At 31.8% G+C, this 15,841-nt stretch overlaps 1 protein-coding gene across 1 annotated transcript in view; it reads right to left on the bottom strand.

Annotated features, from left to right (window-relative positions):
• Positions 1–14,613, bottom strand: part of LOC126750073 (cytochrome P450 4V2-like) — a 39,880-nt gene extending 25,267 nt beyond the window's left edge. The window contains exons 1-2 of the mRNA XM_050459573.1: positions 14,401–14,613; positions 14,239–14,348 (exon numbers count right to left, since the gene is read on the bottom strand). Of these exons, the coding sequence (XP_050315530.1) occupies positions 14,239–14,348; positions 14,401–14,560 (270 nt within the window). The 5' untranslated portion in view covers positions 14,561–14,613. The remainder of the gene's footprint in view (positions 1–14,238; positions 14,349–14,400) is intronic.
• Between the last annotated feature and the right edge of the window lie 1,228 nt (positions 14,614–15,841).

Genomic DNA, 15,841 nt, shown 5'->3' with positions numbered 1-15,841 from the left:
AAAAAACATAGGTTTGAAACGATTGAAGAAAGGATTTAATAAATTGCTTTAATGTATTAATGGTGGAATTTTCGAAAATATTTCATACAATTAAATAAATTGTTAAAATAAAAAAACAGCTTTTTTTTATCCTGTTTTTCCCAGGCGCACTAGAATTTATTATTACACAGATTTATGACGAAATTCTCTAAAATGTATTTTAAATTTTTATGAATATAAATACAAAACATTGTAATAAAAAACTCCAGTTCTTATGTTAATTTGATATACAAACCTAAAATAAGTAACCTACACTATATTCAAATTTATAAAACAATATATAGTATTATTATACACAATTTGTAATAAAATTTAATAGTTGAAATGAAAGAAAATAAAATATATTGTTAAAACAACCTACACTAACGTGTGTATTTAAAGTGCACAAATTGTGTTTTTTTCCTGTACATACCATGTTAAAAAAACACTAAGAGTTTGCTTTTTTACTGAACAATTATATTAAATAAATATAAAATATTGTCGAATTTAAGTACACAAATAGTGTACTATATATACAATAAAATAAATCAAATTGATACACAATTTGTTGATTATAGAACCACAGTTGTTTAAACACAATAGCATAGAGAAATTCTACACAAATTGATTCTGTACCATTTCCAGAATCAAATTGTTTGTAAAATCTATACAATTGTTGAATTTTTATTCACCTATTTTTAAGAGTGCGATTACCTCTCATAGCTAATGTTATGGCGCGTGACAGGTTTTATAAACTTCGAACGAATTTTCACATAGTCGATAATCTATCAGTATCGGATGATATCAAAAAGAAGAATCATCTCTGGAAAGTTCAACCAATGATAGACCGAGTTCGACAAAGATGTCTTGAAATTTACAGGCCAGAGAATGGTTGTTTTTCAATTGATGAGCAAATGATACCCTTTTTAGGACGATGTCCTATACGTCAATTTGTCAAAAATAAACCAAGGCCGGTTGGACTTAAGAATTTTGTCATTACAACGTCTTGTGGTACAATATTGGACTTCGAAATATACCAGGGTTCCTTGACGCCATTGCCAGATAAACAACTTGGTTTAGGGCCATCAGTTAATCTTCGTTTAATACAAACCTTGCCACCTGGAAGCACCTTATTTTTTTTACCGATATTTTTCCACAATACCATTATTTGAAAAATTAAAAGAATTAAAAATGGAAGGAACGGGAACAATAATGACAAACAGAGTAAAAGGATGTGTATTTCAAAAAGATGCTACTATGAAAAGAGGCGACGCAGAAGTGCACGTAAAAAATGATACGAAAGTATGTTTGACAAAATGGAAAGATAACAAATCAGTCGTCATGGCATCTACGGCTTTTGGAATAGAACCAGTAAAAACTATTCAGAGATGGGATAAAAACACAAAAAAACATATAGAAGTATCCTGTCCAAATGTAATTAAAGTTTATAATGAAAAGATGAGCGGAGTTGATATTTGTGATCAAATGACTGAGGCTTATCGAACATACTTTAAAACCCGAAGATGGACATTTAAAACCATTCTACACTTATTTGACATAGCTATTGTGAATAGCTGGATGGAATATCGAAATGACTGTAAAAAAAATGGATATAGCTCAAAGCAAATCTTAGACTTTTTGCAGTTTCGAATAGCATTAGGAGAATTTATGGTTTGTGGAACAAAAAAAAGAAATCTAAACTATGAACACGCTCAAACGGATGAAAATGAAGAACCTTCTGCCACGAAGGTAAGATATATACCTCTACCTTGTGAAGATAAGAGATTCGATGGGTTTGATCATTGGCCAGTACATGAGGATCAAAAAAATCCCAACACTTGTCGCCTGGAATCCTGTCAAAGTAGATCAAGAATCAAATGTATTAAGTGTAATGTTTACTTATGTTTACAAAAAAAAACAAAATTGCTTTAAAACATTTCATGTTAAGTAGTGTATTTTCGTAGAAATAAACATTTTCAATATATTTTTCGTTTTTTTCACATTTGTGCCAGTATCATTTTGACTCCTATCCAACACAATCGTGAGAGTCCCTAAAATCATATCAAATGGGATTTTTTTTTCTGAAAAAAATTAGGATCTCTAATGAGGTCATAATAATCATTGGCGTAAAGTTTTGTCTCAAAATTCTAAAAAAAAGTAGACTCGGGAGCGTAAGGGATAAATAATGGTAAATAATTTAGCAGCAGATTTCTTAAAAAAGAAACTAGTTAAAGTAAAATGTTTTTAATTCGAAGATCAAAGACAACCAAGATATAGGGTAATAAGTCAAATGTATTTTTTTTTACTTTTGATCCTAAATTTAGCATTTACTCTTCATTGTTAACGAAATTTGGAATATGTTTTGTTTTTTCATTATGAAAAATCTTAAAATAACCTTTTTTAAATTATGTCATAGAGAACGTTTCCAGGAAAATTTTCATGTTCATTAAATTCCTTAACTTTTTTAGACTTAATAAAATTTATTTTTTCTTATTATACTATAAATATACTTCAAAAATTTTGCTACGAATCACCCTTTTCGAGATATTTACACTTAACATGACGTTTAGAAAGTATTTAAATTGCTTTATTACACTTCAAAGTAATGATAAAATATAAAAATTATGAATAGTGCATTTTCGTAAACAATGGATTTCATGTATGTAAAATGTATGAAATGTATGTAAAATTCTAATGGGTTAAAGTCTGGAGTAAAGTTAAAGTCTTCGTGCGGGCTACGTTCTATCCAGTTAAAATTACCATTATGAGGTTTTCTCACCGATCTAGCAAAATATGCAGGAGCACCATCTCGCAAAAAAAGCAAATCTCAACATCCGAAGATCATAACCAACTAAGCACAGAAAATCAGAAAGAAACAAATTTGACCGTAGCAGAAGCAAATAAAAAAAGGCAAACAAGAAAAAATTAAATGGACAGGAGATGAATACCGAGAAATTATGTCATCACATGATCCAGTATGTACAGGTAACATTTTGTCTGTACATACTGGAGAGAACAGCCAACCTGACGCACCCTAGCAGTCCAAAGAAGATTTATTGAAGGCAACATTAGATCAATGAACAAGACAGAAAAAATCAAAAAAGAAATGAAAACTGCATTAAATATGTAGAAAGCAGAAGAAAGAGAGGGAGTCCAACCCAGACAAAAGCTGATATGAAAACAGAGAAAAGAACAACCCTGTCATGTCCAGAACAATAGGATTAAAACAGATTAAAACAAAAATAGCCGAGAAAGCCCATAAATGAGGAAAAAGTTAATAAGAAAAACTGCTAGAAACAATACTAATGCCCCTAATGGAAAGCAACCTAAATTAAAATGAAACGAGAATGCCTCTAAAGAAAAACAACTGATTAAGTCGGTAAATAAGCCAGTGAAATATTTCATTCAAGCAACTTCGGCGAATTTATAAAAATCACACACTTAAACAACTTGGCCTACACAATGGCCAGGGCGATACAAAACGTATGTATACCAGAAGATAATAAAACTAATAAGATAAGAAGATAATCCACCCCGCTGCATTTTATACACTTTAATGTAATAAAGTACTGTGCAAGAATATACAATTAAAGGTGATTGTGTTAAATGGATAATATCAGCGACAGGGAGATTTGCGGGATGGAATTGAGAAACCATATGTAAGTTCCTTTCCATTTTTTACGTTGAACGTTTGATTTTGGTCGTTTTCTAAATTAGTACAAGTAATAAAATACAATCTGTACAAATACAGCCCACTTTCTTTATTGAATTAAATTCACAATTCGGCGATATACAGCTTTGAAAACAAATGCTGAACAACAGATCTATTGACTGTTAATTTTTGCCTGTTAATTTTAAGAAAATATATTTAATGCCTTATGACTACGAAGAATTGAATATTAAAATAAATATCACCAAAAAAAATTAAAATTAATTCAAATAGAAAAATTAAATATTTAGGTCTAATACTGGACTCAAATTTAAAGTAGGATGAGCACATAAATACACCACCAATAAATTGAGGTACTAGGTTGTTGTTGGTAGAGGTTTGGGTTGTGAAAGTTAGACAAATGTGTTTTAATGAAATGATGTTCAAATTTTATTATCTTTTTCGTAAATTTATTTGTCCCAATAATGTCCTCCATATCTTGGCACTGATATAGAACATGTTGAGAAATTTATATTTAATATAAAAGTGGTGAAAAGAAAATATTGATCACAACATTTTAGCCACTACAGATATCAAACTTTATTTGCCTAAAACGTTTTCTTAAAACATTATTTAGGGCTCAAAAAGCAAAATAACCGTATTAATATATCTTTTTCAGCTACTTTTCCAACTAACCTAAAAGTAAAATAGAATTTTCAATAGCAGCAACAGTTAATTAAATTGCAAATTTTCTTTAAATATTAAAACAAGCCTATCGACACGATACTCTTCCAGTTCCAATTAATCCAATGATCAAATTAGATTTGTTATATGAATCAGTAAGTGTTTTTAATAGTCTTCCCTTTCTCTCCTTTTTTTTTGTTTCCTTTGTTGTTTTGGTTGCCGCTTGTCTCTAACTCTAACTAGTTACAAACAGGGTTGCCATTTTATTTGGCGCATATACCTTTTCTCAGAATCTACAGGGTGTGCAAAAGAAATTCTCACAGAAGTGTTTTCGTTTTAAGCGAATTTTTAAATTATTTCAGTTTCATCAATACACAAGGTGTTCAAAAAGTGCTGCACCGACTTTAACACCAGAATTTGAAATGGGACATAAAGGTAACATTCATAAGAATTACCTATCCGAATTTTGTGTACACTTAAAAAACAAATTCCTTAATTTAAACCTGTTTACTTCCCTTTAAAGTAATCCTGACTTTGATATATTTCTATGAAATATTTCTTTACATCAACGTTTGTATTTCTTAAACTTTATAGACATGGCTCAAGTACTCCTTTATTTATAGAAAGGTAAGTAAACTATTATTTGAAAATCTCCAGATAATCGTCTTGAGAGATACTTTTAGTATATCAAGTATACAAATTTTTTATTCAATGAAGGTAAATATATTCTTTCTTTAAGATGCGGATACCATATGACAAAATACGGAATTATTAAAGTGATTTAAAACTGATTTTGAATTAAGGACTTTAGTATTTAACATTATTACTCAAAATATTTAATATAAAGAACTATTCTAGAATTAGTATCAAATATCGGAGTCGTTAACAATAATTGAGACGATTCGCCCTAGAAATGATATGCTGCTCCACAATGCATTTGGTGCAGCTGTCTATCAACTTCATTCTTAAGCAGGTGTTTTGCAAGGTGATTCGTCTTAATTATTGTCCATGACTTAGTTGTATAATAAATTATCTGTCTGATTCAAATTTTAAATTTCTTTAAAATATTGTAGATATCGTACTATTCATGAGGATAAATCAATCATAAATACACACATATTATGAAAACGTTTGCCAACTTGTGGAATTAATTCTTTCAACAAGTCTGCTCTTCCATGCAAACTTGATAATGTTTCTATTTCATTTTCTAAAATGTTGAATAATAAATCTCCAAGTTAATTTTTTCACTTGAGTATTAATTTGACAAAAAAATAATACGTGGCCGAGTATATAGGTAGTACTTAAATTGTACAATAAAAATTATTTGGGTGATAAAAACTTAAAAACTAGGATGACTACGCCAACGCGACCCTGCAATATCAAAGCTGCATATAGCAATATCAAACAGGATGCCTTAGTGCCGCTATTATTATCAAACAGTAAAATGATTTAACAGGATTGTTTACTTACCTCTGAATGTTTTAGTAATATTTTGATCCATGCCCTAAGTTTCCAACAGATCATCCATTGCTAAACTATTAAAAAAACCCTTTCAACTGGTTTAGCACAATCAAAATCAGGAAACACACTTTACACAAGAACAACGCAAAAAGGTAATGGATTAAGTGTATCGGACTTCGGAGTAATCAGAGAACGGCATCAGACGCGTTAAGCCAGTCATTTAGACCAAGTACCTGGTCTCTTGTTTAAAGGATTCTGTGTCTTGGGGTAATATACTCGCGTTAATAATTTAATATCTTCATATATTCATAATTTCAAGACTTCATATTATTGAATTAAAGACAGGCATTTTTGAAATAATGCTATTTCTTTATTACTATAAAATATTTTAAAGAAATTAATCTATTTTACACGTTGACTGCTATGACATTTATATAAAAACCATTCTCAGACGCCACTATGTCAAAATTGAAATAATTAGTCAAAATGGCTTACAAATCAAAATTTTCAATATTATATGTTATATTTATTTTTTTTTGTAAAAAAACAACTTCGGGCGTCTCCAAGCAGAAGTTTCTTGCGACGCCCAACCACGAGATAACTCGTTAGGCGGAGAGATGGTAAACACGTGGCGGCACAACCTTTTTCGCTCGCAGAAGCAGGCAGTTTAGTATAAGCATGCGGCTAGGCTTGTAAACGTGTGGACTATTGGTTATTGCTAACGGTTTTTAGTTGTTTTCGACATATATTTATTGTTATTTAAGCTACTTGAGCATAAAAATATCGCGAAATTACGTCCTTTGAATGACCGTGAGCTTGAGAATTTTGCCGCAAAGGATGAGAATGAGTGGGACAGTTTCCTAAAGGATAATTCGGATGAGGACCCGGAATATGAAATGTCTAGTTAACAGACTTCAAGTGAAAATGATCAGGATCAAATCCAGCCACCCGAAGAATCACATTTAGATCCTGAGTAGGTTGACATTGCGGACGAGCACATTAAAGACGAGCTACCAGAAGTGCTAGACTTAGACGCAGAGTGGGTTGACACTGAGGAGGAGCCACCACATTTTGATTTTTAGGTAAATGATGTTGGATTTATGTCTCAAGAACCAGTAACGATAAAATATCTTGTAAATTTATTCTTTTCTGATGAGTTTTTAAGCTATTTGGCACAACAAACAAATTTGTATGCAACCCAGGAGATCGCAAAACATCCTTTGACAAGGTCCTCCAGATTGACTAGATAGATCGAAACCACCCCAAATGAACTGCAAATATTTTTCGGTCTTCTTTTACATATAGGTCCATGTAGTTTCCCATCTATTGAGCATTATTGGTCTTAACATATCATATACAAGATGCTCTTTTGGCGCCAGGTAAAGAGCAGAAATCGGTTCCAGTTACTGTTGCGTTTTTTGCATTTCGCTGACAATTCGGGAGTGACTGAAGATCGTTTATTTAAGATTAGACCAGTCCTTGATCATTTCAACAAAATAATGCAGGATCACTATGTTCCAGACAAAAACTTATGCATTGATAAATCAATGGTCTTATGGCGTGGCAGGCTTATTTTTAGACAATATATAAAAAATAAGAAGCATAAGTACGGGGTAAAATTATATGAACTATGCGAATCTGCTGGCATGCTTCTAAAAATAAAAGTATATTGCGGGAAATCAGAAGCTATCGAGAATGATTTGGGGCATGCTGCAAGTGTGGTTCTTCACTTAATGGAAAATTATTTAGACAAGGGTTATGTACCCTATACTGATAAGTTTTATAATTTAGTAGGCTTAACTAATAACATGACAGCGAAAAAAACATATATTTGTGGCACCTTACGCGGTAATCGAAAGGGAAATCCAAAGTATGTCGTTTAAAAAAAGCTAAAAAAAGGCGAATGTATATGGCAAAGACCCAAATCAGTAGTTGTTTGTAAGAGGAAGTACAAGCGAGAGGTATTGACGAAGTTTCTGTGAAACCTAATATAATAAATTACTATAATGCAGGAATGTCAGGTATCGACCAGTCCGATCAAATGCTATAGCGCACTAGGAAAAACCATTAGATGGCCGAAAAAGATTGCATTGCATATTCTCGAAATATATATACATAACGCTTACTTGCTGTTTCGTAAATCGACCGGAAGCAAAATAAAATCTTTAAAATTTAGAGAGATGTTTGTGTCTACTCTTCTCGGGATAAAATGCCTAAGTCCAGCAGCGTACAGCAGCGGGATTTTCACTATTTGGAAGGTATACCACCAACCAAAAAAAAAAAAGGACCTATAAGAGCTTGCCGTTTATGTACTTCGAATAAACTTCGACGAGAAACACGTTATTTCTGTCCTGTCTGTGAAGAAAAACCAGACTTATGTGAGGAAAATTGCTTCAAGGACTACCACCTAAAGTAAAAATGACTAAACAATATTTTTTAGGCAATTTTTTTTTTATTTTTTTTTTCATATTCTTATCTTAACTATCTGTAAACACTAGCAATTAAGTTTCCCTATTTTTAAGGCAGAGTTTATGTTTTTCCGCTTTTTGTTAGAACTAAACACATTTTTAATTTTTTTTTGTGTCACTGCATTTTGCTTCCTCTGTACTAAACAAGATGAAAGTATAATTTAAAAATGACGCCACAATGTGTTTTACTGGTCTATTGCAAGCGCCCAGCACCATAAATTTCAACGCAAATGCCACGAGTTTACTCGTACTGGGCGCCGTAAAACAGTTAGTCAAAACCGAGATAACTCGTGGCTGGCGACTGGCTATAGATTGCCAACCACGAGTTATCTCGTGATTGGCAGTCAACGTGTTAAATAATGAAATGCAAGAAATTGTTTTGAGGAAAATGACTTATGTCAATTACCCACTTCATTAAATTAAAATCAAATATACAAAAGAACGTTTTTCCTTGTTTTAAGGAATTATTTTTATGTGTCTAGTTTAGGCAGAAGTTACGGTTTTTGTATTTTTTTTAGCAAATTTATGTCCTCGGCATACAGTGTTTTGTAAAGCTGGTAATTAAGACTTTTTAACGCAATATTTCAGTTTTTTTAAATGAAATACCCTGTATTTTATGTAGTAGTATATTATTGCTAATTTAGTATTTCACCGTAGTATAGGCTGTGAAATAACAATAGTTAATATCCGCGCTTGTCGTATCCATAGCAACAGAATAATATTTTGACAAATTTACGTTGTCAGTTTAGTAGTTTAGTAGTAGAGGAAAAAGTAGATATCCTTGAATGTTTTTTAACAAATTCGAAAAGTCCAGCTTTGGCGCTCAGAGAGTATAGAAGAACATTCGTTATTTGGCAAAATTTATGCAAAATTCAAGCAAGATGGTAGTTTATTCCCAAGACCTAAGAACAGACCCCGAAGAGTTCTAACAGAAGAGAAGCAGCTAGAAATTCTTCTACATTTCGAGGATATACCCAAAATCTCCACCAGACAAGCCGCTTTGGAGTTAAATATCACAAGAAGCGTGATTCAAGATTGTTTAAAAATTAAAAATCGTAAATTATTTAAATTTTTACCTGTTTAACGTTTATAAGAAAGAGACTATGAGTATGATGGAAGATTAAACTTTTGTGATAGGTTAATGAACATGAATTTCGATGAAAATGTCTTTAATAAGATTATTTGGCCTGATGAGTCAATTTTTCACACATTACTTGTACAAATACACATTACTTGAGTGATAAAAATAAGAAAAAGATTTTGGAAGTGAAAAAGCAGGGAAGACGATCCGTAAAGGTGTGGTGTGGAATTTATCAATCAAAAATTATAGGACCAATTTTCTTTAATAAAAATTTAAATTCAAGAAGATATTTAGATATGGTAAAGAATGAACCGCTAATAGAAAATGAAATACCAACCTACCAACGTGATGAGTTAATATGGCAACAAGATGGTACTCCATATCACAGGAGCCAAAATAATGGGTCTACCAATAGAAGTGATAGATGTTTAGTGGGCCATGTACGCGAAATAGTATGTTTCAAAACGCGGATCAAGCGTCAGTTGTGTTAAGTATAATTTGACATTTCATCAAGAATCGTTTAAGTCAAGAGCAACGTATAGCTATCGTGAAAAGGTATTACGAAAATGCGCAATCGGTTAGAGCCTGTTATCGTGCTCTTAGAGAAGATTTTGGCCATCGTGGACGGCCTTCTGAGCTTGCAATAAGGCGCACAATTAATAAGTTTAAACAAGAGTACACTCTTCTGGATAATAAGCCACCAACGCGACAAAAAAGTGCAAGGACCGCTGAAAATATCGCCGCTGCAAGATAAAGTATTCACGCGAATAACAATGTGTCTGTTTTGCGCCGTTCTCAGCAATTAGGCATTTCACCAATGTCTCCGTGGCGCATTTTGAAGAAAGACTTTGGCCTACATCCATATAAGATGGTTCTAACTCAAGAATTGAAGCCTGCTGACCATGGTTTGCGAAGAACGTTTATCGACTGGGCCCTGTTGCAGAACAAAATGCCGATTTTGGGAAACAAATCATCTTTTCAGATGAAGCCCATTTTTGTCTTAGTGGCGTTGTCAATACGCAAAATTACCGCTTCTGGTGTCAGAACAATCCCTAGAAATTAGTACAGGTGCCATTACACCCGTTAAAAGTGTCTGTGTGGTGTGGTTTGCATGTCGGTGGAATTATCGGTCCATACTTTTTTGAGGATGCAGGGGGGCGTACTGTGATAGTCAACGGAGAGCGCTACCGCGACATGATAACAAACTTTCTTTGGCCTGCAATTGATGGTGGAGACTTCGAACAGAATTGGTTTCAACAGGACGGAGCAACATCACACACCGCCCGAGGCACAATTAATTTATTAAGAGAGCGTTTTGAAGATCGAATAATTTCGCGACATGGCAATATCAACTGGTCACCAAGGTCCTGTGATCTTACTCCCCTGGACTTTTTTCTTTAGGGATATGTGAAGTCGAAGGTGTATTCTAACAATCCTCAAACCATCAATGAGTTGAAAGTTAACATAACTAGGGTTATTCGCGAAATTCAGCCCAACTTGTTAGAAAAAGTGATTGAAAATTGTGTTCATCGTCTAAACGTCTGCCGCCGTAGCCGAGGTAGACATCTTAATAATATTTTGTTTAAAACATAATGTTACATAATAAACTACAACATGAAACATCAATCATAGAAATTAACCAATTCGTTTTTATTTTTTAGCAATTTAAACTTATATCATTCTTATTGGTAAACCCTATATAAGTAGCTTCCTAAACCAACAGTACAACCGATGGATAGGGCAAAATTGATCAATCCCTTGGCCAGCCCGAAGTCCAAATCTTCCTCCGTGGGATTTCTTCCTGTGGGAAACATTAAAGGACATTGTATACAAGAAAAGGTCTACTACGGCAAATGAAGTGCAAAGAAGTATTAGAGAGGCTCTAGTCTACTTAAACAGATTTTGTATCCAATGCTATAGAACATTTGTATTAATTTATACTAGATACTAGACTTTAGTTAGCGTTAGGTTCTTGTTTTTTAAGGCTGTTATTTTTTACAATTATAATAAATTTATGTCACAGAAGTGGTTTAAATATTATTCTGTAACTATGGATAAGACAAGCGCGGATATTAACTATTGTTATTTCACAGCCTACTTCGGTGAAATAGTAAAAAATAAATTTGTTTAAAGAGCGTTATTATTGTAGAGAGTTGAAATTGTATCACTCCAATAAAATTCTAAATATTTTCTAAACTATTAGATTTTGGTATAGTATATACAGTAGTGGCCAAAAGTAGATAGACAAAGTATTATTTGCATATAATTGTTTAAAGATTTACCCACAGGTCCCCTAGATTTTAAATTATTGTTATTTGTAAGGCAGTCTATAAAAAGATACCAATAAATTTCAGTTAAATATTTTGCTTGCTATCAGATAAAGCAATAATATAAATATAGCCGGTAGTAGCCAAAAGTAGATATAGACAACAAAAACAATTTTGGAATTATTTTTTTGTTTAGATATTTATAAAATAAAATTAGTATAGTATTGCTTCTCTTTAACTCAAGGTGCAACTTGCCACGCGGAATTAGATTCTCTCTTGATTTAAGACAACGCATTATTAATGCATATCGCGCGGGTGATCGTCAAATTGATATTGCTCGTAGATTTCATGTTAAAAGAAAAGCTGTTTGGGCAATTATCAAAAGATGTGAAAGGAAAGGATCATTAGAGCCAAAAAATAAATCTGGTCGACCAAAAAAAATGGACATTAGAGCTGTACGCAAATTAAAACCAATTAGCCAGAATAACCCTTTCATGACTTCTCCTCAAATTCATAGAATTACAGGCTCTAGGGATTTCTAATGTTACCTCAAGGACTGTAAGACGAAGGTTGGTAGAAGAGAATCTATTTGCACGTAGGCCAGCAAAAAAACCATTGCTTTCAAAAAAGAATCGCTTAGCCCGATTGAAATTTGCCCGTCAGCATATACACTGGACAAGCATGAATAGAAAGGTGTTTGCTGGAGCGACGAATCGAAGTTTAATTTGTTTAATTCTGATGGAATTCAATATGTTAGACGTCCTTCTGGCCAGCGTTTGAATCCCAAGTACACAAAACCCACAGTTAAGCATGGAGGTGGACCCGTGATGGTTTGGGGTTGCTTCTCAGGTTATGGAAATGGGCCCGTTACATCGCATAGAGGGCATAATGGACAGGTTTATGTACAGGGATATTCTCAGATATGTTATGTTGCCCTATGTCGAAGACAATTTACCATTGAGATTCCAATTCCAGCAAGATAATGACCCGAAGCATTTCTCCAAAATTATGAAGCAATTTTTCGAAGAAGAAAAAATACCAGTTTTAAAATGGCCATCCCAGTCACCCGATCTTAATCCCATCGAAAATTTATGGGAAATTGTAGATCGTGATATTAGGGATACAAACTATTCAAATAAAGGTGAATTATTCGAACGGTTGCAACAGAAATAGAAAAATATTGGTTTTAAACTCATAGACAATCTTATCGAATCAATGCCACGTAGATGTCAGGCTGTAATAGACCATAATGGGTATTTTACAAAATACTAATATTGTATATGGTTTAGTTTGTAATTAAAAAAAAAATACTTTGAAAAAAAAAGAATATTGGTTATTTTTTAAATTTGTCTATCTACTTTTGTCCAGCGTATATTTACTTATTTCTTATTATTTACCAAATTAGGTGATTGTTTCTAAAGAATGTTTTATTTTTTTATACATGTTTATGTTGCCCATAATATACTTAAATATCTTTATTATAGATTTTTTATTTCCTTTGATTTTTTTAAAAAACCATTCGTCTATCTACTTTTGGTCATTACTGTATATACATCGATGAATAGCTTTTCTTGCTCTTTTAAAAAATACTATATAAAATACAGGGTATTCTATTAAAAAAAACTAAAATATTGCGAATTGAAAATTTAAATATATATATATTACCTGAGACCCTGTATAAGATTAAAATACCCGGTCACCATCAATCAATAGGAGGTCTTCTTAAGTCGTGGTAGGAATTTTATTAAAAAGTCTTAATTACCAGCATTACAAAAAACTGTAGGCCGGGGGCATAAATTTGCTAAAAAAAATACAAAACCTTAATTTCTGTCTAAACTACACAAAATTCGGATTGGTAGTTATTATGAAACATACCTTTATTTCTCCCAAAAATATAAAAATATACGGGGTATCCCATTTAAAATTCTGGTGTTGGTCAGTGCAGCACTTTTTGAACACCCTGTAATGATGAAACTCAAATAATTTAAAAATTCTCTTAAAACAAAAACACTTCTGTGAGAATTTTTTTTTGCGCAATCTGTAGATGCTGAGAAAAGGTATAGGCTCCTAATAACATGGCCACCCTGTACACATAAATATGCCACCGTATATATATTATTTTATCTAAGTATATGCTTACTGTAAACTCTTTGTTTTAATGTACTTCATTCTTTTTATGCTATAAGTTGAGTTAATCTTCGGTTTCAGTCAAATAAAAACTCTTTTAAATTTTTATTGACGTGATAAGAAGCATAACCAACTAAACTATACTTTTGTGCATTAAATGAAACTCTATGATATACATGTTATCATTTACATATCTAAATGTTAAATTACATATTAATTTTTTTTAATGATTTATAAAAAAGGAGATTATCGCGAATTTTTTTCCAAAGTACTCTGTTTCATCTACTTTTTTCCAACTACAAGAATCTAAATACAACTATGAATTTTCTCCAAATCAGATACTAACCATTCATATTTTTAATTACCTTGAGCCTAAAATATCGCATTATATTCATTTCTTTAAATAGTTATTAGCTACATATCTATTCAAAAACTTATGAACCGCATTAATTCATTTATAGCAAAAAAAAAATTAACCTTTACCTCATAATCATCGGGATGAAGAAACATGACTACTACAAAAAAGGGGGTACTTATCCGATAAATCGGTCGAAATTTCTCCGCCATATCTCGGAAAAACTGGAAAATTTCCTCTAAAATAAGAAAAAATTAATAAGAAAGTAACAAAAAAAATGTTAATTCAACCTGGGGAGGGATTTCTCCAAAGAATATCCAGATTTCCTACAGGCCATACACCGGGTAGTGCGGGGATCCTTCCTAAAATCGCCCTCATTCGCCATCTTTTGTATAATTTATAAACAACCACCAACAAAAGAACCGATAAAACAAACTTAAATAACAACATAATAATTCTATGTGTGCCTAACGCAGACTGATGAAAATAATCTACACTATTTCATCTTCGTACTTCAATAATTATCAATTAAAAATGCGAAATCGAATCGTTTTTCGCGATTATTTTTAAACAATTAGACCGATAATCTATTCACCTCTTGTCTTGTAAACAAATTGCAGTTTATGGACCTACATATGTATGTACAGAATTTTTTTTACTTTGTATCGATATAAGGAACTTTTCTTTTCATTTGTTTCAATGCTGATGTATACAGGGTATTTTTCGAGTGGGGAAAATTAACATGAAAATTTCTCAGGTGTTATAATAAAACACTCTTAGACTAAGGAAATTACGCTTATTTTCTCGAAAATAGTCTAATTGTATTAAAAATGTACCCACAAGTGCTTTTAGAATACCCCAAAATACCAATATAGTATGTATATAGTTTTTTTTTTATATCTGGAAAAAAATACTATCTAAAAAGAGTCCAAATGGCAATTTTCCTTAAACATCAAATTAAGCCATTTGTATGGTACTCATTTTCCACTACTTTTTTCCAACTTAGCTAAGTAGTCAAATTAGATTTTTCGTATCAAAAGCAGCTTTCTCAAAATTGCAAATTTTCCTAAAAATGAAAATAAACCTATCGACATGACATATCCACTATTTCAACAAGTTTTCTCCAACTACAAGAATTCAAATACAACTAACAAAGATTTTCTTCAAATCAGTTATCTATTGATATTTTTGATTACTTCGAGTCTAAAATATCTCAATATATTTATTTCTTAATAATTAATAGCGTCATATCTATTAAAAGTTCAGAAACTTATACCAAAAAAAAATTAACCTTTATAATATTATTATTATATCGGGAAGTACAGGAATCTTCTCTAAAATCGATCTCATCTTTTGTATAATTTATAAAAAATTTGTGTAATTTTTAAAAAGCCACCAACAAAAGAACCGATAAAACATAATAAAGAAATGTGACTTTAACGAAAACTGATGAAAATAATCTACACTATTTCATCTTGGTACTTCTATAATTATCAATTTGAAATGCGAAATCGAACAGTTTTTTGCGATAATTTTAAATAATTAGACCGATAATCTATTCACCTCTTGTCTTGTAAACAAATTGCAGTTTATGGGCCTATTTATGTGCGGAATTTAATTATAATTAATATCGATATAAGGAACTTAAGTTTTAATTTGTTTCAGTGTTAATGTATGCGGGTTATTATATTTTTCGAGTGTAGAAACTTTTCATAAACACTCCACGGGTGA

The sequence above is a fragment of the Anthonomus grandis genome, chromosome 2 (assembly GCF_022605725.1).
Source record: "Anthonomus grandis grandis chromosome 2, icAntGran1.3, whole genome shotgun sequence".
In the NCBI taxonomy this organism is placed as follows: Eukaryota; Metazoa; Arthropoda; class Insecta; order Coleoptera; family Curculionidae; genus Anthonomus; species Anthonomus grandis.
The sequence above is the reverse complement of the archived record's forward strand: the minus strand, read 5'-3'. Positions and strand labels throughout refer to the sequence as shown.